At 38.2% G+C, this 25,516-nt stretch overlaps 1 protein-coding gene across 1 annotated transcript in view; it reads right to left on the bottom strand.

Moving 5' to 3' along the window:
- Positions 1-25,516, bottom strand: part of TAFA5 (TAFA chemokine like family member 5) — a 342,009-nt gene that overhangs the window by 234,300 nt on the left and 82,193 nt on the right. Inside the window, exon 2 of the mRNA XM_054399858.1 lies at positions 9,656-9,742. Within this exon, the coding sequence (XP_054255833.1) occupies positions 9,656-9,742 (87 nt within the window). The remainder of the gene's footprint in view (positions 1-9,655; positions 9,743-25,516) is intronic.

Below are 25,516 nucleotides of genomic sequence, written 5' to 3'. Positions count from 1 at the left end.
TCAGTAAATACCCAGAAAGTCACACAATGAATTTCCACAGCGATGCATCAACGCTTCCCTCTGTGCGCCAGGCGCGGCGGCTCCCGGCAGGGACCACACTCCCGAGCAGGGCGGGCGAGCCCGGGGCTGCGGAGGAGGGGCCGGGGCTTCACACCCCACGCGGGGGCAGCGGCAGCGCCGCGCTCTCCTCGCCCAGGCAGCCGGCGCGGGGCCCCATGAATCAGCGCTCCGTCTCCGCGGGAGCCGCGCCGAGCCGGCGGCGGGGGCAGGGAGGCCGGCCGCGCCGGGCAGGGTTGCGCAACAGCGCCCGCTGCGCCGCGGGGCCGCCGCCCGCTCAGGGCGCGCCGCCGCCGGGCGGCGCGGGGCGCGCGGGGGCCGGGCCCTCCCCGCAAAGGCTCCGCGGGAGCTGCTGCAGCATCGCCGGGCTGCGGGCGCCGCTCGCTCCTCCGCACGGTCGCTCGTCGGCCCGCCGCTCCACTGCTCGCTGCCACGGCTCGGGGAGGAGAGAACGAGCGGGGAGGGGAGAGAGCGGGGGGAGGGAGGGATCTCTCTTTACTGCAACTTCTCTCGGCTGGCGGCAATTTGTTGCACCCCCCTTTCTTCTTCCTCCTCCCCCAGCTAGGAGATCCTCTGTGGTGCGGGGGGAGTGAGTCAGTTCATCCTGCCAGCCCGTCAAACGCGGGGCTGCTCTGGAGGTCTTGCAAAGATTTCTGGTCTCCCTTCGGGCTCACACCTTCGCCGCCCGGGCTCCCGGTGGCCCGTCTCTGAGAACTTACCCCGGAGCCGCGGCCGACCCCTGTCCCTCGGCCCCGTCCCGGCGCCGCTCCCTGATAGTGGCACTGCAGAGTGCCCTACGAGCAGCTGCGCCGGGCTACGGTGAGAGCCCTCTCAGTCTACAGGTTGATGCTTCAGTTGCAGCCATCCCCACGGAAAACGAGAGCGCAAATGAAAGAATGCCGTAAATTTAACAAGCAAAATAAATTAAAAAGAAAAAAAAATACTTTGCTGCCTCCCTTCCACGCCAGGGCGAAGGACCGAGCCGTGGCAGCCAACTGCCGTAGAGAAGGCGGGCGGGAGAACCGAAAGGACAGGGAGATGCTGCGAAGCGGAGCCGCACCGCGGGGGCTGCGCGCTCGGCACAGCCGCTGCGGGATGCGCTGCAATCCGGGCCGGAGGCAGGCACACCGCGAAGTTCCGCACCCGGAGGCCGCCCCGACAGAAGAGGGCTGCCCGGTAACGGCAGTGAGCTCCGTGCCGCACACGCGGCTGACGGCGCCTCGGTGGGGCGATGCGGAGTCAGGAGGAACAGCTGAAGCGCGGCCGCGTGAGCGTACTAGGGCGGCAGAGGGTACTGCCTGGCCCGGACTCCTGCCTGGTTGCGCTTCTGCCCGCGGATGCGGTGCGGCTCCGCGCCTCTCGCGTTCAAACGCCGCCTGCTGCCCCGCGCAACTTCCGCCACGCGTGTGCGCCCGGCCTGCGCTGGCTTGCAAAGCCCGAGTGCCGCGGGGCGGAGCGCGAAGAGAGGCCGGCGGCGGGTGAGCGGCGCGGCGGAGCCAGAGCGAGTGTCGGCGGGCTGCGGGTGATGGGCGCGTAAGGCGCAGAGAGGAGAAGCGGGCTGGATCAGGTCGCTGTTCGCAGCACCGCGGGAAGCGGCGGGCAGCAGGCGGCCGGACCGGCCTCGGTGGGGCGGGCGGCGCTACACGGCACGGCCAGGCACGGCACGGCTCTAGACCGGCACGGCGGCGGGTCCTCCCTTCCGTGCAGCTGCTCGACGAGCGGAAAGTTGCCGTGCTCCTCAAGCTGGCACTACGTTAGCAAGGCCAGTAACACACCACTATATTTTTTCGGGACAGGCATGAAAGCACATCGAGAGTTTTGAGGCTATAATCCAAGTCTGGTAATACTTCAAGAGCTTTGTTTTCATAGGTCTTTGGTTACATGTTTGCATTTATGCTATTTTTTTAATACTTTTTTTTTTTTTTTAACGAGCTTTTCCACATACATGGAATGGCAAATTAATAAAAGACCAGTATTTTCCTTCTATCTCCCTTGTTGATGTGTGTTAAATTCATCCTTGTGATTTTTTTGTTCTTCACTTGATAGCACAGAGAAACATTAAAACCAACTATCTTTTGAATTTTAAACTTCACACAAATCCCTGTAAGCCCATTTATTGCATTTCCTATATTTGAAGATTACAGCAATGCAATGTTAATGCAATGTCACAGCTACACTAGAGATATTCCACTGTACATCTTTCATTCTGAAATGCACACTTTGGTGAGAAATTGGCCATGCTTGGGTGCAGTTCAAGTTGGGTTTTGTTTGTTTATTTGTCTTCTGGATGAATGAAAAAAGTGTCAAGTAGCTAGAGAAAATTCACACATTTTTTACTTAAGCTAACACAAAACACTGCAAAACCCCTAACACAGCAGCTTTTAAGTCCACAGATAAGTGGATTTTAAAAGTGTCTCAAATTTAAGAATTTATGCAGTCCAGGATAAGCAATATGTATCTTTCTGTTTGAACATGCTATGTTTGCAGAGAAATCCTCTGAAAAACTTTACACATTAACTTTCCTTTTTGACTAAAAGCATATGAAGACCCACTGGCAGTAGGTCAAAATCTCCAAATTGCTTGTTCCTTTTGAGGTGGTAACCCTTCTCCCATTTTAAACTAGTCTTACTTCTTTCAGCTTCTGAATTACATGAATACTCCTGGGCTTCTGTGGGCTTTGGATCAGGCCCCCTCATAATGAAGGCATCAGAATGCAACTCCGTGCTTCCTGGTCACAGGGGAGTCACTCATGCACACCAGTGTAAGTGGGAGCAAAATCTGGTTCATCGTTCACACTGTACAGAGATATTTAGTCTCATAGCAACAAGGGATTCCAGAAGACTTCCCATGTGAGAGGACAGTGGTACCTGGCAACGCCGCTTGCTGTACTAAATATGGTTCACTGTGGGTTTTGTGTTTTCAAAATAGATTTGGACCTTTCACATAGGGTGAGTCCTATTCAAAAATATCCATCTTCAGCTCCATCTTCAGTTTCCTTACTTGTCACCTGCATTAAAGACTTACAAAATATTATAGACATTTTGAGTTACCAGTGTAGACTTCTCTGGAAGACTTCTGAATAAATTGCCCTGACAAAAATTCCCCCTTGTCTTTCACCCTATTGAGGTCTAATGTCTGCACACCCAATTAATAGAATAGTATCCATTAAACAACTTCTAAGCTGTTTAAGCCAAGAATGATTTACAGAACTATGTGAATTTTCAGGGTTTTGTCAAGCTCTGATCCGATAGTCTCCACCAAATATAGAGGCAAAAAGGCTGTGGTTCCAGTAGTAGCTCCTGACAGGGAACCAATCTACAAGAAATCTCCTTGTGTTTAAATGTTAAAGAAAGGATGCTCAGCGCTTGAAAGCTGGTACAAGATGATGGTGGTGGTGGTGGTGGACAACACTTACAACATAGAAGACAGTTGCAGCTAGGAAAAAGACTGAGGAGGAAAGGAATGCATTTTCCCGATTATCAAGGAGCAAGAAAAATCTGTATGAGGCAGAAGTTCTTCTGATTTCTTATGGGAAAGCAGCACAACTTGAAGCGTATAATTTCCAAATGTGTGTTCTCTTTTGGAAATGAAGCTCATTCGTTCTTTTTACCAAAACTTCAGTCTAGTTCTACAGAATTACTAAAACTAGAACTCTGCAGCAAATTGCAAATTGAGCCTTTACTCAGTTCTAGAGGTTTAAAAATATTATCTGCATTTAACTCCATGAAAAGATTCTACCAATCTTTAGAAGATGTATGAAAACATGTAACAATTCCTGGAACACAGTCACATTCAGATTCTATTCCACATACCTATAACTGCCCTCTACTAGTTTCAAACACTGTTTGAATTATCTTATTCCTTTTCATGAAATAAACCCCCACATTATGCACAGCCAATGCAGATCTAAATGCAATAGCACAAGAGATGACGTTAGCCCATTTTCACTAATGAATTTGGAAACTACTATTGGCTTTGAATCACAGAAAAATAGAGCAGACAATATCTATTATTAGGTTATCTAGACCAAATCTTTGCCAAGGCCCAATAGATTTCATTTTTGTTACTTTTCAGTTACTCAGGCAATAGTCTTTCACCAGTCACTTGAGGCAATTATTCCAGCTCAGTGGTTCTCTCAGCTGGAATGTTTCTTCGGATGCTAAGTTTAACATTTTATTTTGTCAAAAATCACCTAGTTCATCCTTCACATATGCCTTAAGTGGCATTATAAATCTTTTCCCATTTTTGGATCTGAGCAAAATAGATGATATATTGAACATACAGTAATGAATACAGATGGATATACTTCCACCAATTAGTTTTTTTCAGACTTTGTTTCCCCCCCGCCTCTGTTCTCTGCATGCCAATGGCTGGTTCACATTTCTTTGCTACTGGGCTAGTCACAACTACAGTAGTAGTCCTCAAAATCGCATCATTGATATTCAGCTGATGCTGGGCCTGTGCCACTGGATTAGAAATTAATCTGTAAAGATATTTTGTTTATCTCTGGGTGGTAACATGATGCAGCTACCATAATTACACACATATACATGCATTTGGCCATCTAAAACTTTCACTTTATTTTTTCTTCATTTACTCAATTATATGATATGTTAATATGTCTTTAATAATTTTTGGCCTGCCTTCAGTTCTATCTCCTAGTAGCAGATTCCTAAGAGGGATACTTCACCCTAGGTATTTTAAAATAATCAGTATCAATTTCTTTGTTATAGTGCATCATGTCTGCTTAGAACATCGGATGTATTTTTCAAGTTATTTTGTTTCTTTTGGCTTTTCAGTTGTATTATTTTGCTATTCTTGTCTTCTTCCTACCATCTTACTGACTTTCTATTCAGGTATTAATTTCTTGTTCTTTTCTATTTATAGAGAAAGAACTGTGACAGCAGTTCCTGTCATGAGGACAGCTGCACATTTGGAACTCTGCACTTTCTCCTACATACTAGTTCACCACTCAGTAATAGCTTTTGGACACTACTGACAAAGGCTGTATATGAACTGCCTAAGAAGTGCAAAGTTCTGTAAGAACACTCTGATCCCTTGAACCACTGGTAAATTCCCCCAAAAAACAAATCTGAAATGACACAATATGCCAGTCATGGGTACTATGGGTAGTAGAGTCAAACTATGTACCATGCTCCTCCATCCATGTTAGTGGATTATCTTCCTCATATATGCTCATCAAGCAATCTCCTCATATGTAACTCAAATCTTTAAACAGATCAATTTTGAAATGTTGCTTTTGTCCTTATACATTCAACCTGTTACAGGGAGCATCTAGCTTTGCAGTAGCTGCTCTGACACATCTAACAGCACAATTAGAGATGACTTGGTAACCACCATTGACTAAAAATAACCTAGCAACTGAAGACATACTTAGGTATTTATACTTAGACATCCCAGAGGAACCCTTCACAGCTCCTGTAGCTGGGGAAAACATATGTATCTCACCAAATGCAGTAAGCTAGGAATCCTCAGGGATGGAGGCGGGGGGAATGTAGGGGAAGTGATAACATTGCACAGCTGAAAGATTTTCCAGACAACACTCTGCCAACTAATCCAACTCTTATCCAACTAGCTGTGCAATTAAGGTTTCCTACTGAGAACAATGACAGCATTATGACCTGGGGAATTTTCTACATAGAAAAACCCCAGTGCATCTGAGATTACAAAATTTAGAGCCTTAAAAAATCTATCTCCTACACTGATAGTACTTGCAACCACTACGGATTCAAAGGAACTAGTGCCAATATGCATATTAGAAATACGTGAGCTGCCAGTGAGGGAGGAGCCAGGGCAGCATATCCTGTGTGAAGAAACTGCAGTGCAGAAACTTGCTGTTGCCTCCCAGAGGACAGATTTTTTTATATATATAATATGTAGCAAGTTTTCACTCAACCTCTTCAGGAAAAAAATATTCGAATGTCTGAAAAAAAGAGACATGTAAATGATGTGATTTCATTTCTATGACACATGATTACATATGCTATGGCTGCCTATGGATACTTTTCTATATTTGAGGGGGAAAGAAACAGCATTAAATTGACAGAACCATGTGTCTTAATAGAGAACTTGTAGTACTACAGTGTCTGTCCGCCCATCTTTCCTATTCCCTACTTTTTCAGGTTTATGGCCTTCATCTGTTCTTGTTATCAATATGTGCCTTCATTCAGCTAAAAAGACCTGAATAGATCACAGAATCACAGAAACATTCAGGTTGGAAAAGACCCTCAGGATCACGAAGTCCAAATGATAATCCTACTCTGCAAGTTTCACCCCTAAACCATATCCCCAAGCACCACATCCAAACAATCTTTAACATAATCACAGAAGCATTCAGGCTGGAAATTCAGGTAGCAATTTACATCCAGGAGGAGGACTCATTTCAAAGAGAGAGTCTACAAGGTCTCAAGGGCTTTTACCTGCCTCCAGTTGTAAGATTATTGCATGAAATGATAATGAAATATTCAAGGTCAGATTGGATGGAGCTTTTAGCAACCTGATCTAGTAAAAGGTGTCCCTGCCCATGGTTAGATGACTAGATGATCTTTAAAGGTCCCTTTAAACTCAAAAGATTCTATGATCCTATGATAATTAAGACATAGCACAGAATTACTGAAACTCACATTTAAGACTGGTGGCAAGGCATAGGGCTTAATGTTCCAACAATTATAGAACTATTCATAAAAATTACAATGAAATTGAGAGGGCTTATCCTCATTTTTTAATATATATATTTTAAGATAATTTGCATTTTTTAATACTTTTCAAAATACAGTTATTTACTTTTTGTTTGCTTGGGTGGTTTTGTTTTGGTTTGTTGGTTTTTTTTTTTTTTGTTGGTTGTTGGTTGGTTTGGTTTTTAGAAAAAGGATTTGTATTAGAACCAGAGTGAACAAAAATACGAAATTAATAGAATTTAGTTATGATCCAAGTTTTCCAGCATCAGTTCCTGAGAGTCTAAGCCTAAATGCATAACTGAAATGACATAACATTAAGTGAACAAATTCTAAACTGAAAATTAGACTCATGGAGAATTCCATGCTGCATATGTACTGCCTGTTTGTCATGTCACAGCAAAACTTTGTGAATGGCCAATTGCAGCCTTGTATGGAAAAGCAAATAATGTATGTGTGGAGTTTGTTGCTTCCTCCCACCTTAGTGAAGAGAGAAAAAAAATAAAATTCAAGTTCTACAGGAGTGAATTTTACTATACAAAGTCATGCTTCCTGGCAACTTAAGCAATAAGCTCTTTGACCTATAGTTTGACCTTTAACCACAGAATTTTCTTTACATTTATTTAGCTGTTGATTTTTTCACCTCAAAACCTGGATAACACACACAAATATCAGGAGCTGAAGTCAGGCCACAATGGACACTTTTAATCTTTTCCATTAGTGATTCCTACTGTAGTAAGTAGGAAAGGGAACTGCAGCAAAAATGCAGCATATCCAGAACAAGTCAGGTACCTTGACAGGTAGTTAGAACAGGTTCTGAACATGTGAGGAAGAGGCAATGACTGCCTCTGTAATGTTGGAGCACACTGGGTGAGATTATTAGGAAGAGGTAACCCTTGGTTAACAATAAGCTAGTGGAGGGGAAGCAACTATTTTTCAGACAAATGTAAAGTGCAAGTATTTTTTAGATTATTGAAAATCTCAAACAGCTGGAAATTGTTACATGCACAATGAACAGTTATTACATGTAGAGTATAAGTTAAAATGAATTTACCACTATGGCACTCTTTTTTAAACCTGAAAACTCTCATGTTTTTAAGAGATCTACACTTGCATCAGACTTCAATGTTAAAGGAGACCCAAATTTTTGTATATTAAATTTATTTTGGGTCTTTGTTCAGGACTTAATTCCGAAATCTTGAATAAATAAAGCAGAAAATGGTTTTTAAATGTATAATCTTGAATCTTACTTGTCATTCTGAAATATAAACCAAGAATCCTACAAGCCATTCATGTATAATATAGTTCACTAGTTCTTGAGAGCAAACAGGAAAAAAATATTAGGCAGTCTCTAGCTTTTATTAGACATGGTCAGTTAATATTAAATGGTATAAGAAGTATTTTGTTCAGTAGGATGAAAATGGATTACTGTGAGCTAATCTAAGATTTATGACTGGACTCCATGGAATTAACACACTGGAGGCCCATCTATGTACACCTGGAGTGGGATAATGGCAGGAACCACAGATTAATGTAACCTTCCCTTGCATGCACAACATATTTATTATTTGCCTGTCTGCTTGTGTTTTTTTGTGGGCAGTTTATTTCTTCTATTATACGGATACATGAGGCAGCCTATACCTTACTATAGTTAAGGAAGCAGCCACTGTATAGCAACTTCGTGGGTGGGTTTTTTTGTTGCTTGTTTGGTTGTGTTTTTTAAGAATTTTTTTTTAAAAGGGAAGCATTCATTTTGGTATTGAGTTGTGCTGCTCTAATGGAAACTATTTTTCTGCATGTTTACATTGTTTTCAAATAGAAAGCTGTAATTAAAATATTAATTTGAGCATCTAAGATCTCAGTCCTTAACAAAAAAGCCAGATTAATATTAAAACAGTATCCCTGGCACATGGGGCAGTGACAGCTCACAGCCTGAACTAGCTTCTGTAAAATCCTGGAGACATTGTAGCTGATTCAGCTGGATTTCAGCTGGGTAAAATGTTACAAAGATCACTACACAATCATTCTAAGAGATAGAAAAACTTTCCATACAGAAGAATATACACTTTCCATGGGTGTTGCTTAACCTTAAATAGAGAAAGAGTGGAGTGGATCATGGGCCCCTCTTCATGCCACCTCCTGGCAGCTTTTAACATCACACCTGCACTGAGCTGTCCCGATCATCATACTCAGCATCATGCTTTTGAATGTGAGACAGAAAGCTTTCTCCGAGTTCTTCACATAATGCATAGTCAGGAAAGGCCCCACACCAAGACTCCATGTCTACACAACCCTTCGCACGCAGGTTCATGCTCCTTACCCTATATAGTTTTAGTTGCCTGTGTCCATACCAAAAAGGGTAAATGAGTCATGACAGCTAATTTTTCCTAATTTACCATGAGTTTATAAGGTCATATGTAGATAGACGATTCAGGAATTACAGCCTCAATGTGAGTTTAACCTAGCGTATTGCTTAAGCCATGCCCACAGAAACAATTAGTTTTGATCTTAAAGTCACTGTTAAAATCTGAACATGGTTTTCCTCACCAGTATACTAATGTAATGGTAATACTATGAGATTACATTAGTATAATATTATACATTGAATGGCTACTATAGAAAAAGTAGACACATCAGAAGTGAGTAATGACAGCTAAAGTTTTTTGTGCATGAATTACCACATGCAGAGTAGATATTGTGTTTATTATTTTTAAATACTGATTACCTTTTTTTTTTTCCTAAAAAAAGGTTTATTTGGTTTTAACATTTCAGAGGAAACTAGTATAGGCTACTCTGTGAGTAATACACAGAATAATGGGTCAGTAACACAATTTATAAGTTATATTCTGCCAATCCATGCCATAGTGCTTTCAGAATGTGTCAACACTCAGTAATTTCCTTACCCAGCTCAAAAGCATCTTGGAAGCACCCCGGGCAATGTCTCATATACAGCCATTGAGGGTTATCCGCTCCAAAATAGCTGTTATAATCTGAATGGAAGAACCATAAATGATTCAATTGAAATCACTTTTGAAAATGCAAAAGGAAACGAACACAGAATAAACTACAACATTAGAGGGTCTAACAGCCAACTTCACAGTAAAACTGTGTTAAGTGAAAACTTACAATCTAATGCCACAAAATGTTGGATCCACAAACAGCTTGCTTTGCAGTGTTTTTGTTTGTTTGCTTTCTTTATGAAGAAATAATGCCAGATTTTTTTTTTCACAGAAAACTAATGGAATTCCATAAACCCAGAACAAATCAAACTCCCAAAGCACATGACAATTACTTCTAAAAGCAGGAGACTAGCAAAAGACAGTATACTAAAGTAATTGTTATGGTTAAATAGATTATTTTATATTTATTTTGAATACTGACCATATTTTGTCTCATTTTATTCTTTTTTGCCTACACACTACAGACTTTTTTTTTCTTCCATTAAGTGCCATTAGGTTTACAAATATTTTTTTTAATAATCACTTCAGAACTATAGAGAGGAGATACAAGAAGCAGTTGCATACTTTATGTAGCAAACTGAAATATCAGACAACATGAGTAAGATAACATCTAACTGTATATTAAGTATTGCCTGAGGGTTCAGCAAGGGAGAAGTTGCTCTCTTGAAGTAAACACAGGCAACTGGCATCAGTCCTAAGCACATGCCATAGGTATGAAGGTGTTTACCACTGATGTTGTCCTATCAAAGTGGATAGAATCAGTATATGACCAATGACTTCCTACTGTGAGAAACAGCTGCAAAGTCTTTTGCCATAAGGAAAAGGCCTTACTCTTTCCAAATTATGTACCCTGCTGCTTCTCACACAGAAAAATGTCCTCAAGAAGTCCGCAGTCACTAAAACATAGTAATGCAACTGTAATAGTTTGAGTAGGTTTCACTGTTTTCCTTTTCCAGATACACTAGCAAAGACAAGTATTCTCCTTTTGACAGATAAAATATAGGACAAAAAAAATTTAACAAGAATTTCAGTTTTCCACTGTTTCTGAATGCTCATCTCTTTTAATTGGCTATCAAAGTTTTCTAAATGAGCATCTATGGGTTTTTTCAACTGTTTTTGTTTTTAAACTGTTTTAATCTTTACCATCCAAATTTTGTGTGTGTGTGTGTGTATGTGTGTGTGTGATGCATACAGTGTATCAAAGAAGATTATGTAAGATATTTCCTATTTTTTAAGAAGATAAAAGTAATCCTTCAAGTTACATTTTTTCCTGTGTATTTTGGTAGAGATTTTATTGTCACTGAAGTAGCCTACTCTGAAAATACATTCATACAGAAAAGTTTTGGTAACAACAGATTTTACTTAAACAATGCCTAATAAAAAGAAACATGAATAAACTAAAAGTTGAAAAGACATGTTGAAAAGACTGAGAGAAAACAATATTTCATTAACAATTGTTAATTACACTTTTTTTCCTTTTCATACCATTAAATTCAATTGCCTAACAAGTAATACTAGAAAATCTGGAAATCTGATTAAGAATGGCTTTAATACAGTTTCTGCATTTACTGACAAACTGGGAGAAAAGATGGCTGTCCTGAGTCTTCAGCTAACTCCAGAAAAAATAATACAACACATGAGGTTGTGAGAAGCCTGATAGTTGTGAATCTAAGTTAAGATTAGGAGTTGTTGTTTGTGGCACCTTTTGTGGTTTTGTACAATGCTGCAATACTTTACTTCTTTCTATCATCTTTAGTTCTTTTGTCCAGAGTACTCTATTTTATGTATGTGTATAATGAAGGATAATATCAACCCTATTCAATCCCCAATACTTATATAGAGAAAAAATAATAATGTCAAAACTCTTTTCTCCTAAATTTTGAGGAAAGCGTAATCATAGCTTAAAATAATATTCATCTTAAGAAACCAGCATCTTGAGAAACATTTTCACTATCGCTCACTCATATGAGAACTTTATTAAAAGCACTCTAATTCAGTACATATTCAAACTATAGTGGAGGCATGAACTGCACAGCAAAGAAGCAATCTCATGAACCACAGAACAAATGAGTTCTGTTCTGTATGTTTACAGTTCATAGTTGACTGCAGGCTTTGATTTCCTACAGTTGGATATTTTTAAAGACCATTTCAATTATCTACATTTTATACAGTAGGAGAGGACATTTATAGGGTGTCTGCCTTCTAATGATCACCCATTTTCATAAACATTTTGAAACATATTTAATACTTTTGTTCCTCTATGAAATACAGTTGAAATCAGCTCCCAAATATAAACTTTGGCATTTATGCACAACAGGTTCCTGATCTTTAAAGTGGGCACAGCCCTCTTCACGGCCCTCAGGGACTGCCTATGCTCTTCCAAATCCTTTACTCCAGAATTTGTCTGCTGCCATTAGTTTCTACAAATATAAACTAAACAAGACATAACAAAACAAAATATTTTATTAAGTACTTGCAGGACCTATTTGCCTAGATTGGAAATTTCCCACCACCAAGTCCTGTGTAAAGGCCTTGGGAATATCAAATATTCCTTTTCTTCTCCTTGGTGCTAATGCTCTGAGCCCCATATACAGATTTTAATACTGTAAAGCACTCAGTCAGGCAAATTATCAAATCAAATTACAATTGCTTACCAATTTACCTCCCATCAGCTCTAAAGCAATACCTTGTTAACCTGCTGTAACTATGTTTTGTGTCTGAACTGAGCACATATGAGTGAAGGTTATTCCAGAAAGCAAGGACAGACTGAAAGAGGAAGTTTATATCCACAAGGAAAAAATAGGGTAGACCATTTGAGCAAACTGTTTACCTCTAAAGGCAATTAGGCAATGGAATGACTTGCCTGAGGAGGTAGCTTAGACAATGTAATCAGAAGTGCTTAAAATAGAATAAACTACTTGTGAGACAGATACAGGTGTAAGTAATCCTCCATGTTTTGAACTAGATGAATCAGTAGAGGTATCTTTTTTATTCAAATGACTAACTATTAAAATTCTTTTTTTTTTTTGGGGGGGGGGGAACAGCTTTCAAACTTATGACTGTTTACACCTGTTCTGAATACTAAAGTGAAACTGCACTCCAAAAGGCAGTTTAACCTCACTGTATCATCATAAAGTAGATTTATTCATAACAAGCATCTATGAAAAACTTCCAGCAAAAAAGTCCTTAGTCAGGAAGATGCACATTGTTGCAAAAATAGATTGTTTCTCTAAGTGCTTATATGGCCCCATCACTATACTATCTAAGCGTCTTACAAACATTAATGAATGTATTCTCACAACACCCCTGGGAGATAGAGATGGTATTATTAGCTAATGCACAAAGAGTAGCTTGTCCAAAGTCACACAGAAAGTCTGTGGCACAGCCAAGACTCAAAACTGCGATTTCCTGCCTGCTGCCGTAACCATGACTATATTCTCCAGTCCATAGACAGCATTTCAAAATATGTTACATATAAGCTCAGATCTTTACACAATAAGCCTCACTGTTCCACTGTAGATCCAACTGCTGCCTTAATAAATACAAATAACTTTGTTTACTGTGAAGCATCATTACAGCAACAAATTTGCAGGTTACTGAAACAATGACAGTTATATGGGCCATAACTGGTTCTGATATACAAGAGCAGTGAAAGAGAACTCCCTCATCATCACATTCGGAACAGGAGGCATCATATCCAGAACATGATTTTGAAACCAAAGTATGTTCCTTCACACAACGTAAAATGTTACATTATACAGAGAAGTCTAGTTCTGAGAGAGAAAAAAAAAAAAGAGAGAAAAAAGAAAAGAAAGATTACCTGTATTCCCTATACACTTTCTTTTGCATAAACTATTTCTGTAATAGACATATACACTATTTTCAGTTTTAATGAGGTCAGATCTGGAGGGACAACTGCAGTAAGTATACTTACCCCTGAACATCAGAGAACAGAATTTGGTTTATAAATTTAATTTTATATATATATATATACACACACACATATATAAAACTTTAGTCATTTGGATTCATTTTAATTAATTCAGAGATCTGATAAAATGATAATGGAATTCTTCTGAATCAGGAACACAGCAACTGGTCTTTCATTTTGACACTGCTCTCAGTCTCTCTCTTACTCTCCCTTTCCCCTTCTCCTCCTCCATCAGCTCTATCTCTCCTTTTATGTATTTCTCTTTCTTCCCTTTTCCTTTCATCCTTCCCTCTGTTCTTTCTATAGGCTTTTGAAGTAACACATCCCTACTTAGACTCGAAGCTCATTAAGTATCTACATTTAGCAACCTTAGCATGTTAAGAAACATCTTATTCTGAGGGACCAGACTGTTCCATATAAGACTACATAAAGATCCAAATTTAGATAAAATGTGATTTAAATTACTATCATACCTTCACTACAGGCCCAGAAAGCTGCAATGACTGGGTACTTCTGGGTAATTTTTATTATCACTTTTATTACCATTGAGTAAGTGAAAAATTATGAAGATCAACTGTACATTACTAGAATAATCAGATTAGAAAAACAGAGACTCTTGCTATTGAAGAGTTTATGTGCTCAGTGAGGTTGCAGAAATAGCTTTTAATTTCCTCTGATTCTCTCAAGTCCAGGAGAGGGATTTTTTTCCTGTTCCTGAAACTACCTGCTTATGTTTGCACATGCAAAAAGCAGTCTGGTCCAATATGATGAGTATAGATCATTGTTTCATAAAAGCTAAACAAATGTCACATAAAAGACAACAAACTGGTGTCCCTTATAATCACTTTCTCTCATTTATTTCTGAGACTGTTATAACAGGGACTGGATAGAGATAACTGGAATTGCGTTCAAAGTGAAGAATAATAGGATTAAACAGTTCCAAGTTCCAGCTGCAATGCAGTGTTTAAACAGTCAAACAGAAATGAAAGAAAAATTTCTAATGAAGGACTAAAGGAAGACTTTAAACTTGAAGTACCATCTTGGAGGCATAATCTCCTCTGGGACTGCTTTGTAAAAATGAGATCACACCATGTTATCTGGTTAGAACAGGTTACTTTATTCCTCGTCCTACTTTGTCTCCAGAGATATACAGATGACTGAGAGAAACTATTCAGTTATCTGAAATTGTACAAAAGCCATAATAATATTAACAGGTGTATTTTCACTATGAAATGGCAGTCTACACAGCTGCCAGTAAGGAGTATGGTCTGTTATACAAGCCATTCATTCACTGGAGTACAGTTTATTAGAACAGCTATAGCTATGTGCAGTTTAGAAGTTAATGTATAAAGGATTAATTTTTTTTTTTAAATGCACCGCTTGGCAAATCCAGAAGTGCACAAATGGAACAAAGTCCTCACTCGAGAAGAAAATGAAACTCTACCTAGAATGTGGAGGAACCTGCAGCATGCTTTTCAGAAAATCTAGGAGGAAGACTAGTGAAGAGAAAAGCGGGTACCAGAGAGCCCACTTGCAAGATGTTAGCAAAGGCCCTCTGCTGTGAAGTTGTGGAGTGCCTGGCCAAATACTAATGAAGAAAACCACAGGAATCCCGTACTGGAAACTGAAAGTTAAGCTGCTAAATATGAACATATGGAGCTGGGCAAGCTGTAGGAATCCTAGCTAATTGTGATGGTTTAAACAATAGCACTTGTTATTCCTCATAGGAAGACCATATCAAAAAAAGGAGTCTTAGAATTCTATTAATTAAAATGGATAGTTTCACTTAAAATGGACAGCCACCACTGACCTAACCAGCAAAGGGAATGATGATGACTCAATGAGCAAAAACATCATAAAATGTTACTTGACATTTGTTTATGAGCAGCACTGTGCTAAATTTGCCAGGAGCTAACAGTCTGTCAACAATATATAAAGGTAAGATCTTAAGAGAATAGCACAAGCAAAGCAAATGCATTCTCTTGTGAAAGGTCTCACTTTCTTTGCCAGCACTAATAATCCTCAATCCAGTATAAGAATTCTAAAAGACAGTCCAAAATCTATTTGTGGGATCGGTTCTGTTGTTTTTGATGTGATTTGCAGTTTGTTCCATGTCTGTGCTTGATTGTAGGAAAGCACACAGTCTGAATTTCACTCAGAAAACAAGGGACCTATGAATGAGAAAAATCTGGGGAATTAGTGGTAGCTATCACGTAGAAGCTCAAACTGAAAATATGAGACAGCCTCATGTAACCTCATTTCACCAGGAAACACAGATGATTTCCTCAAATTTCATAGTCATAGAATCACAGAATAGTTGAGATTAGAAGGAACCTTTGGAAATTATCTAGTCAAATTTCCCTTTTCAGAGCATGGTCAAGGCCTGTTTTTTCTGTCAAGATGTAGATGACTGCACCCTTGGTGAACAACTTGTTCCAGTCTTCACCGTTGCATTTAAAAAAAACAGTTAAAAAATTCTTATGTTTAAATGGAATTTCTTGTATTTCAGTTTGACTGAAACTTAACCAGACTAGAATAAACCAATGTTGAAAGAATAACTATATTTAAGTCAAATTGTTGAGTCCTTGAAAGGAGGGCTACCTCATCTCACATCTAGTATTAATTTCAGTGAATTAAAAAATTTAATTGCACTGTCACTGGTTACCAAGTCATAACTCTCTTCATACTCCTGTGCTGTAATATAGGTGTAATGACAGTTCGCTCTACAGGAGCAAGTACCATAACAAAATGACTGGTGATAATCTCAGGAAAATAATGTCTATACAGCCTTTTCCTTGAAGATGGTGCTACTATAGCTTGTCAGATACACCTTAAGGAAATCAGCAAGTAATTCACTTACAAGATAGGAAACCAACTGGAATCCAACAGACATAGTACTATATATCTCATATTCAATTGCTAAATGATCCAGGTTTTCATCTACACCATAATGGATGTAGACCAGGAAATAATTCAAACTGAAGTCAAGAAGTAGGACCAAAAAAAATATGCAGTAACATGAGCCTTCTTCATCTTAGTCCAGGTGCAATAAAAGCTTCACCATAACAGTAAGTGAAACTAAAGAAATTTTATTAAACATGCGCATAGCATATATTTGGATTTAGTTTGTCTGTCATACACTCTATTGTAATTATAAGCTGACGGACTTCAGTAAATTAAAATAAACACTAAAGAAATTAAAATATGGCTCACCATTCAATCTGAGAACAACAACAAAAAAAGTAAGAAAGAAATGGGTCAACATTAAATTAGAGAATCATAAAACACCATTCCAGTTTGATTGTGACAGGGATCTGTGTGGTCCTTGATGTACATCTTAGTGAAAAGAGAAAGTGCTATAGCTGTCTGAAAATTAGGAAGAGGTTAGTACCTTGAAGTTAGTGATGCACTCAGATTTCTGGAGAAGTTACTTCAGCAAATAATCATGACTATAGAATGTCAAGATTTGAATGACAGCCAGAAGGACTTGGTTCCAACAAGTAATACTTTTATGTGGAGTCTTGCTATTATTTCTGACAGAGGAAAATGTTTCTAATGGAATAGAGTGACAGAAGCAGTGTTGTTCAGCTTAACACTGCCATACAATACTAGCTAAAATATATAACTACAGGCTACTATGTCAAAGACATTTCTTCCACGGGCTTCCATGTCTGCAGAACTGATACTGCAGTCAATTCCACATGAATCCTGGCAATGAGCTAGGTGGTTTATGTGTTCTTGCTCAAAAAATTTATATACTATTTATGTTATATGCTAAGTGTGAAAATGACACCTACCTGACTGCCTAAGAGATTTTCAAAACACTGACAAAAGGCTGAACTAAGCCAGCTAACAGTAATCATTGCTAAAACTGGAGGCTTAAGGCAACATTTTAATGCCAGTGAGGAACATATGTATAGTATATGAAAAGTGAAAAGATGAGTAGGATTTTAGAAGTTTGCTCAAAATATTAGAGGATAAATTCCTAATGACTAAGTAAACAGAATCACAGAATGATAGAGGTTGGAAGGGATCTCTGGAGATCATCTAGTTAACCCTACTTCCAGAGTGGGTTGCATGGGATGGTAGATAAAGAATAACTAGAGCAAAGTGTTAATTGCATCTTTATAATTCTTCTGGTTTTCTTTTGCTCAGTTAAAGCTTAATAGTTTGAACTTTTCATCACTACTAGTGTAACAGAGCAAAATCATATTGCATGGCATCCAAAACCAAGAGATTTGCAGGGAATCATAGAATGGCTTAAGTTGAAAGGGACCTGAAAGATCATTTACTCCAACCTCCTCACCATGGGCAGCAATGCATCTCCACTCAGCTGCTCAAGGCCTCATCCAGCCTGGCCTCGAACAGCCCCAGGAAGGAGGCATCCACAACCTCCCAGGACAGTCTATTCCAGAGTCCCACCATGCTCATACTGAAGAACATCTTCCTAAGATCCAGTCTAAACCTACTCTCTGTCAGCTTAGAACCTCGTCCTATTTCTAGACACCCTTATGAAAAGTCCTTCACCAGCCTTTCTGTAGGATCTCTTCAGGTATTGGAAGGCAGCTAGTAGGTACCCCTAGAGTTTTCTCTTCTCCAGGCTGAACCACCCCAGTTCCCTCAGCCTATCCTCATAGCTCCTAGCATCCAGTATTCCAGCTTTTGGATTATCTTTGTGGCCATCCTCTGGACTCGCTCCACCAGCTCTGTGTCCTTCTTATGATCAGGATACCAGAGGGATAGTATCACATCATGCTATAAAGTCATGCAACAAATTACAGATTAAAAAAAAAAAAAAAAAAGAGTGAGAAACAAAACCAAACAAAACAGTACCCAACGTCTTACTTTGCCTCCCTTCCAAAGCATCAAAGCAAAAGCATTTAAAGAAAGGACTTTATTATAACCCTCCGAAAGGACGGGTTTGCATGACCCCAGACGATGTAGTGTATTCCATAAGGAAGAATAACACTACAAACTGCTTATATAAATTGCATGTATTATAAATATACTTTCAAAAACTTTTAACTGATCAGTCTAATAATTCCTATACCCTTTGTGCCTGCATTAGGGATGAGGAAAGGCTTTTTAGCTCTTCCATGAGCTGTCCCTTCAGCACCACAACCTGCCCCATCAGCAGCAGTTATGGTACTACTTCAACAACTCCAGCAGTCCAGTACACTCTAGAGATATGTTTAAAGACACAAGTTAAACTATTCAAATTGGGATCTAAATTACACATATGTAAAAGTAGGAATTTACAATGAACTAGAAACACTAACAATTTTATGAACCACTACTTTCATAGGAGACAATGAAGAATTTCTTTAGAATTATGTATTTGTTTGAAAATCCGATCAGGTTGCAAAGCAAGAAATCATTTCAGCTCAACAACTGAACATGCATAATAGAATACCTTTAAAGAGCCAACTAATTATACCAAATCCCACACTACAAAATAGGTGATAAGGGTAGATTTTCCTTCCACAAACATTGTCTGTGTGACAGAATACTCCTTCTCTCTAAGCACTAATGAGATCATCTGCAGCAACACCTTTGAGGTGATGCAGAATCATGGTTCTTAGTGAACAGAAGAAAATGGGGAAAAATATATCTTAAACTGCAAATCTACAATATCTTTTTTTTCCTATCTGTCTCTGGTTTTGTTTGTTTCCTTTAGGTCAATCATGCTCATACATGACAAGAAAATATTAGAAGATTAAAAAAACAGCACTAACTACTCATTAAGACTCTATCTCAGCCATAGAAACAGTTCCAAAGTTATTGCCACCTTCTGTGGAATGTTTATGCCTATGAGCACTTCTGCAAATTTCAAATGTAATCGAAGTATAATACTTAGGAAGAAATTATCTGTACTTCTTGTTTATATAATGAAGAGATTGTTCATACTGGAAAGTTCAGAACTCCACCTTGTGGTGATAGTTTTAGCTATAAATTGAAAAAAAAATATAACGGGAGTTGGGACACAAATTGAATCAGAGAAAGCAAGAGAAATTGAATCCTGAACTATGGTGAATAAATGCTGTGAAGGTTCATTTGGAAAAGCTTGAACATTCACTTAAGACATGCCAGTCAAAGTAAAAGGTTTTCTTTATTTTGGGAACAAATCTGCAGAACAATGTAATGTGTAATATTCACTGAGAAGATTGATAGGTTTCCATCACTGTTCCACTTTTTCTGTTAAGCTAAATGACTGAAAGTTAGCACACACCCATATTTACAGTGAGCACTGTATGGATTCCTTTAGCTTTGGAAGGTAATCTACGAGACTTGAACTCTTAAGGAAATCCAGACTGACTATTTCCCACCACAGGCTGCAATAATAGCAGATGATAAACAGAATACATCCCATCATGTGGTGTTCCCTTAAGAAAAAGAAATACTTTACTAGTAAAACATCCATCCTCTTATATTACTAAAATAATATGAAAGGAATATAGGATCTAAGTCTCTGGAAATTTTCTCCAACTTAAAATAAAATTACCATAGTATCACACTGATGCACAGAAGCTGAAAAATACATATGCATATATAAAAAGGACTCAGACACTGTCATTTTCTTCCCATGGCTATGGAAAACTAATCAAACAAAAGAAACCCAAAAAGTAAGTTGATGTTTTCATTTATAATTTAGTGATTTAGTTTTTCATTAGATGGAATGGTAACAAGTTGGCTAAGCAAGTCAATATGCCCAATTCCTACAATTTGGATGATGAGTTGCAACTGAGTATCTACTGCTGATGCATCTTTGTAGAAAACATAAACTGAATTAGCTCAGCTATTTAAAAAATAAAGCAAAATACTAAAAATTTGTCTACTAATACTGTTTTGCTTGTTTGCTAGCTTACAGTATTCATTTGTTAAGTAATTTACACAGGAAAATCACTACCGTGCCACAGCGAGTCTTTCCCTCAAGAAACAGCCACTGTTTGAACCTCTTCACTCACAGAAATGCTTGAGGTAAAAAAACAATGAATCTATCCTGCCAGGGATCCTCAGCTTGTCTGTGTAAATAGCAAACCACCATTCCTGGTTAGACATGCTTTCAATACTGGAAGTACCAGTGTGTTGCAAGAGATATGAATAGCGTTACACATCATCACATACAAACTGAAGAAGAAGATATCATTAACCATTCTCTTGTGTGCATTCTTAAGTCCTCATACACCATCAGGAGTCTCCTGCAGGAGGATGCAGATAGCAAAGTAAAGACACTCTGTTAATCTTCTTATAGAAGACACTAGAAAGAGCGTCTTAAAAGAAGTCTCACTGTCGTTACTGTACATCAAATCATTGTCCATTAATAGCTCACACTAAAATTAATGTCTGCATGCAAGTGTTATGCACCCCTGCAGAAGCATTATTTTCAAAGACCATTGTATAAAACTTGAAAAACAAGCACCAAATCTTTCTCACAAATAAATTTGTTCATACCTGTCCTGAAATACAGTCTCACGGAATGCCATATGAAAATACTCTTTAAAAGGAATCCATTACTACAAATAATTGCACACAAACCAAACAGACAAACCACATACACACTGGTATGGATCTATCCTGACATGAAACTAATATAGCAAAAGCAATAAATAGCTTACTTACAAGGGTTGCATAGAATTATAAAGTCAGGTTATAACAGAAAAAAAAAATATACCTGCCAAAGAAGAGACAAATCTATAAAGCAGCTATAAAGAACAGTAAGCTTTTATTTTAGCATGGCTGCCTCTTAATAAAATGTTGCTGGTGTATTCTGTGCTGCACAAACAAAGCAACAAAAATGAAGGTCTGCCAAACTAATGCATTCAATTGCAGCAGAACGATGCAAGACAAGAAAGGTTTTAGTGCGAGGAATGAAATAATTTTCTTATCTTTTTTTTGGTTCCTATAAAGACCAATGCATCCTAATGTGAAGCAGTTATTTAAAAATAAAGCTCAGGCTATGAATTATTGAAACATGATAGACACTAGGCAGGAGCAAAAGCACATCATACCAACACTTCTCCAAACCCCAAACATTTAAATTTTCACTTTTATGTACATCAGCTACCAGGATCATAAAAGTTTCCTAGACCCTTCTCCATTAAGTCTTTTTTTTCCCCAGTGAGAAACCTCCCTCTTTCTGCTACGCTGATTCCTACTGCCAACTCTGCCCACAGCTCTCTTGACAACAGAAAAGTAGACAGAACTTTCCTTTGGGACTCCCACAGTTCTGTATCTTATTTTATCAGTTTCCAAGTTCAACACTCACTGGATACATGTGTATCTTTTTTTTTTTTTACATTTTATGCAGCATTCTCTCTGGTGGTAGACAACAGCAAGTAAAGCTCTATTCTGGGTTATTACCTTCTTGGCCATGATGGTGTTATATGGCTTGAAAATGTATTATTTTTCTTTCAATATTTCAAATGCCCACTCTTAGGGATGGCTTATGTATACTGTGTCTGTGACAGTACTTTTTATTACAATTTTATGATACAATGAGTTTTAGAGAGGGAATCCACTGGCAGAAACTTAGGGCCAATTTCTAAGTGGGAAATTCTTGTCTCATCAAACTTAGCTTACTTGTCTTTATTACTGCCTAATTCCTACACCATAGCATAACCACAGTTCATGTAGGTCATTGCTTTCATTGGTGTAATTTGGTGTGGTCTGTCATAATTATAGATTTCCTTCAACCAAGCAAGACTTTTTTTTCAGTTCTTCAGGGATTCCACTCATCTGCTAAGGACCAAGGAGCTCAGCCAATAGTTCCTAGGTACCTTCTACTGTGCTGACTTCAAGTATTGCACCTGTGATACTGTCAATTCATATATTATGTTCATTTTCCAAAGACCACATATATGCAATTTATTAAATATTTCTTACATATATATGGATAAAGTCATAGGGACCTTTCCTTTCTGTGAAAAAATACAGATGACAACGCAGAGCAGCACCTTAGGCTACCATTCCTAAAGCAGCTTCATTCAAAGCCAGTAAATTTAGATGCTTTTCCCTTTAAAAGATGGCTTCTCATCAGACCATCTTCTCGCTTGGGTATGATCTCATTTCCAAGAAGCACTAAGTATTCCTGCCTATGGATGACAACTTAAAATGACTGACACTAGAATGGTTTATTTAGACTTAAAACAATAACCACAGAAACTGACACATAGGTTAACTATGAGTGTATTTTTGAGGCATTTCAAAATTTTATACATATATAAATATATACACTCTATATGAATATAAAGAGTTTATCTACAGAAATTTCAAGTAGGTTTAAAACCAAGAGAAATTAAGTACCAGCTGAATCCAGATATGATAATCAGCTAATTTAATTTTTAATTTAGTAGTTTAATATTAAAAAAAAAATAAGATAATAATAACTTGTTTAAAAGGTCATATTTTGTTTGTAAATAAGATAATTTATTACCAAAAGCATTACCATTCATCTGACTCAAAATCTAGTTTAATTTTATTATCTCCTTTCTGATCTGTGGTACAAATGCATGAGCTGTAATATATTTTTAATAAAAACAAATATGCCTCAACTGAATTTCAATTTAAAAAAAACTTATTGCTCTTTTTCTTACTGGTTTGGGTAAACTAATTGAATTTATTTGAGAAAAATGTACCAATACTGAGTATAATGCTTTTTTTTTAGAAAATTACTGAGCATAGAAAACCTTATTACTTGTAGGAAAGAATGAGGAGGTACTAGAAAGTCATTTGAAAATGTCATGAGAAAGTGTAGTACTGACTGCTGCATTTATAATAATTGCAAAGGAAATGAAAATAAAAATCAGCAACTACAAACGTTCTCAAATGGTTAAAATAGTCAAGGTGAAAGGATGAATCTACTTCTGAAAAGCTGTTTTCTGGGTTCAGACATATTCCTGTCATCTTCTCAAATCTTCTCACTATCCCATTATTCCTAACTTCAAGTTATACCAGATTTGCTCACAGGATTTTGTTAAGTTCCCAGCTCTGCAGTAAAAATAATTAGGAATAAAAAAACTCCCGTATACTCTGAAGGGCAGTTGTCATCAGTTAGTTGTGCAGGCACAATAAAAGCACAACAACTGTTTCCAATTTGGTGCATGGCTCAAAGCAGATGCAAACATTCCATTTGTGGTTTTTGGCAGAGGCAGGGTAATAGACAGTATCTAACATCTACTGCTGTTAGCCATGTGCCAAAACAGTATTCTGAGCAAGAAAATGTTACCATTCTCTTTGGAAATAGAAAATCAGACTAGTAGAAAACAGCACTAACTCATAAAAAAATCTTCTGATTGTTTGGTTTATATTTATTAAATGGTCATAAACAGTGTTTCATTTGCATTTCAATCATTTAAAAAAAATAAAAATAAAAAACCCCAACCAAAACCACCCCAATGTTTCACATTAATAGTGCTGATGTGCAATAGGCACTATTGAAAATACCCACTATAAAAGCACAGCATTGAAGTGTAACACAGATGGGAAATGTAGAATTTTGTACACTGGTGAACTAATAGAAGACAACTGGGGAAATAATGGAAGATAACTTCCCTGCCTTTTTATGCCTTTGACATACTCTTACTATTTAGAAGAGTACTTTAATGTAAAAGTCCCCAGGCTTTAGACACACAATCCTAATTCATATTTTCAGATATGAAACTACAGGAAACTCAAATTCCTTCCAATATGTTATGCAGTTCTTAACCACTCAGATGAATTACAGGAGACAATTGAGGTTTCACATCTTAAAATGGGAAGTGGCAGGCTAACTGAAAGGCTGCTAAAGATAGAAAGCTTACTGAGCTCTGAACTATAGAGCTCAGTTTAGAAGGTCTTCTCAGGAAAGTTGAACAAATGGGGTGATGTGAGAATAGAATTATAGTCAGCTCCTAGGTCAGCACCAGAATATCTCTACTATAGGTTACAACACTATAAATAGAGTGCTCTGATAACTGAGACTTTCTGATACACATCTTTTACCATTATCCTGTAGGCTCAAACACTGGCTGCTGGTTTATTTCCATGGCAGAGTAGTCAGTAGTCCCCAGAGATAATGAGACACACAGTGGGATTTGTCATGCAAACTATGCAAATACCAGTACTTTTTAAAAGCAATTTCTGCTTACAATATCAATTCTCCTCAATTTATAGAGAATCTGGAAAGCACGAAAAATAAAATAAAGTATGATGAGAAATGTTATAAAACGCAAAGTCTACTTACTTTATCGTTATTAGTTTGAATAACTGCTTAATGTTTTTGGGTAGATGTATTAACTTCTTAAAATAAAAAAGATATTAATATAACCACCAAAACAGGGATCATTGTTAAATCATCAAGACAACATTTCTAAGTGGTAAGGATTTTCAGCCTAGAAAAGGGAAAATTTGGAGCTATGATGGTGATTGATAAAATATATATAGGCACCTTTCCTTGTCTCTTCCAGCACAAGAGCTTGGGAGTATCAAATGAAGACAGCAGCAGTTATGCTTTAGGGAAACAGTACATAGTTCTCAACACAAAGTTGCCTTGTGGAACTCCTAGAGATATGGATGGATTCAAGAGAAGGCTGGGCTACTATGCAGAAGAAAGCTTCATTGAGAGTTACTATCTGACAAATTACATCAGGCTCAGGAAAACTAATCTGGGAAAATCTGTAAGAGTTGTACTGGGAAATATTACACATGCTTGTCCTGTTTCCATAACTCCTGAGCACCAACCTGTGAGTATTGTTGGAGACTGCACAGAAGTAGAGACGGACCGTTGGCACTGAGCTTAAAAGCGGTTAATAGAAGAATGGAGTAAACCCCTCAGAATATTCTATTTTCCTTTACACTTGCATATTCCCCTTGCAATAGTGCCTGTTCAACAGACT

The sequence above is a fragment of the Indicator indicator genome, chromosome 3 (assembly GCF_027791375.1).
Source record: "Indicator indicator isolate 239-I01 chromosome 3, UM_Iind_1.1, whole genome shotgun sequence".
Taxonomy (NCBI): Eukaryota; Metazoa; Chordata; class Aves; order Piciformes; family Indicatoridae; genus Indicator; species Indicator indicator.
The sequence above is the reverse complement of the archived record's forward strand: the minus strand, read 5'-3'. Positions and strand labels throughout refer to the sequence as shown.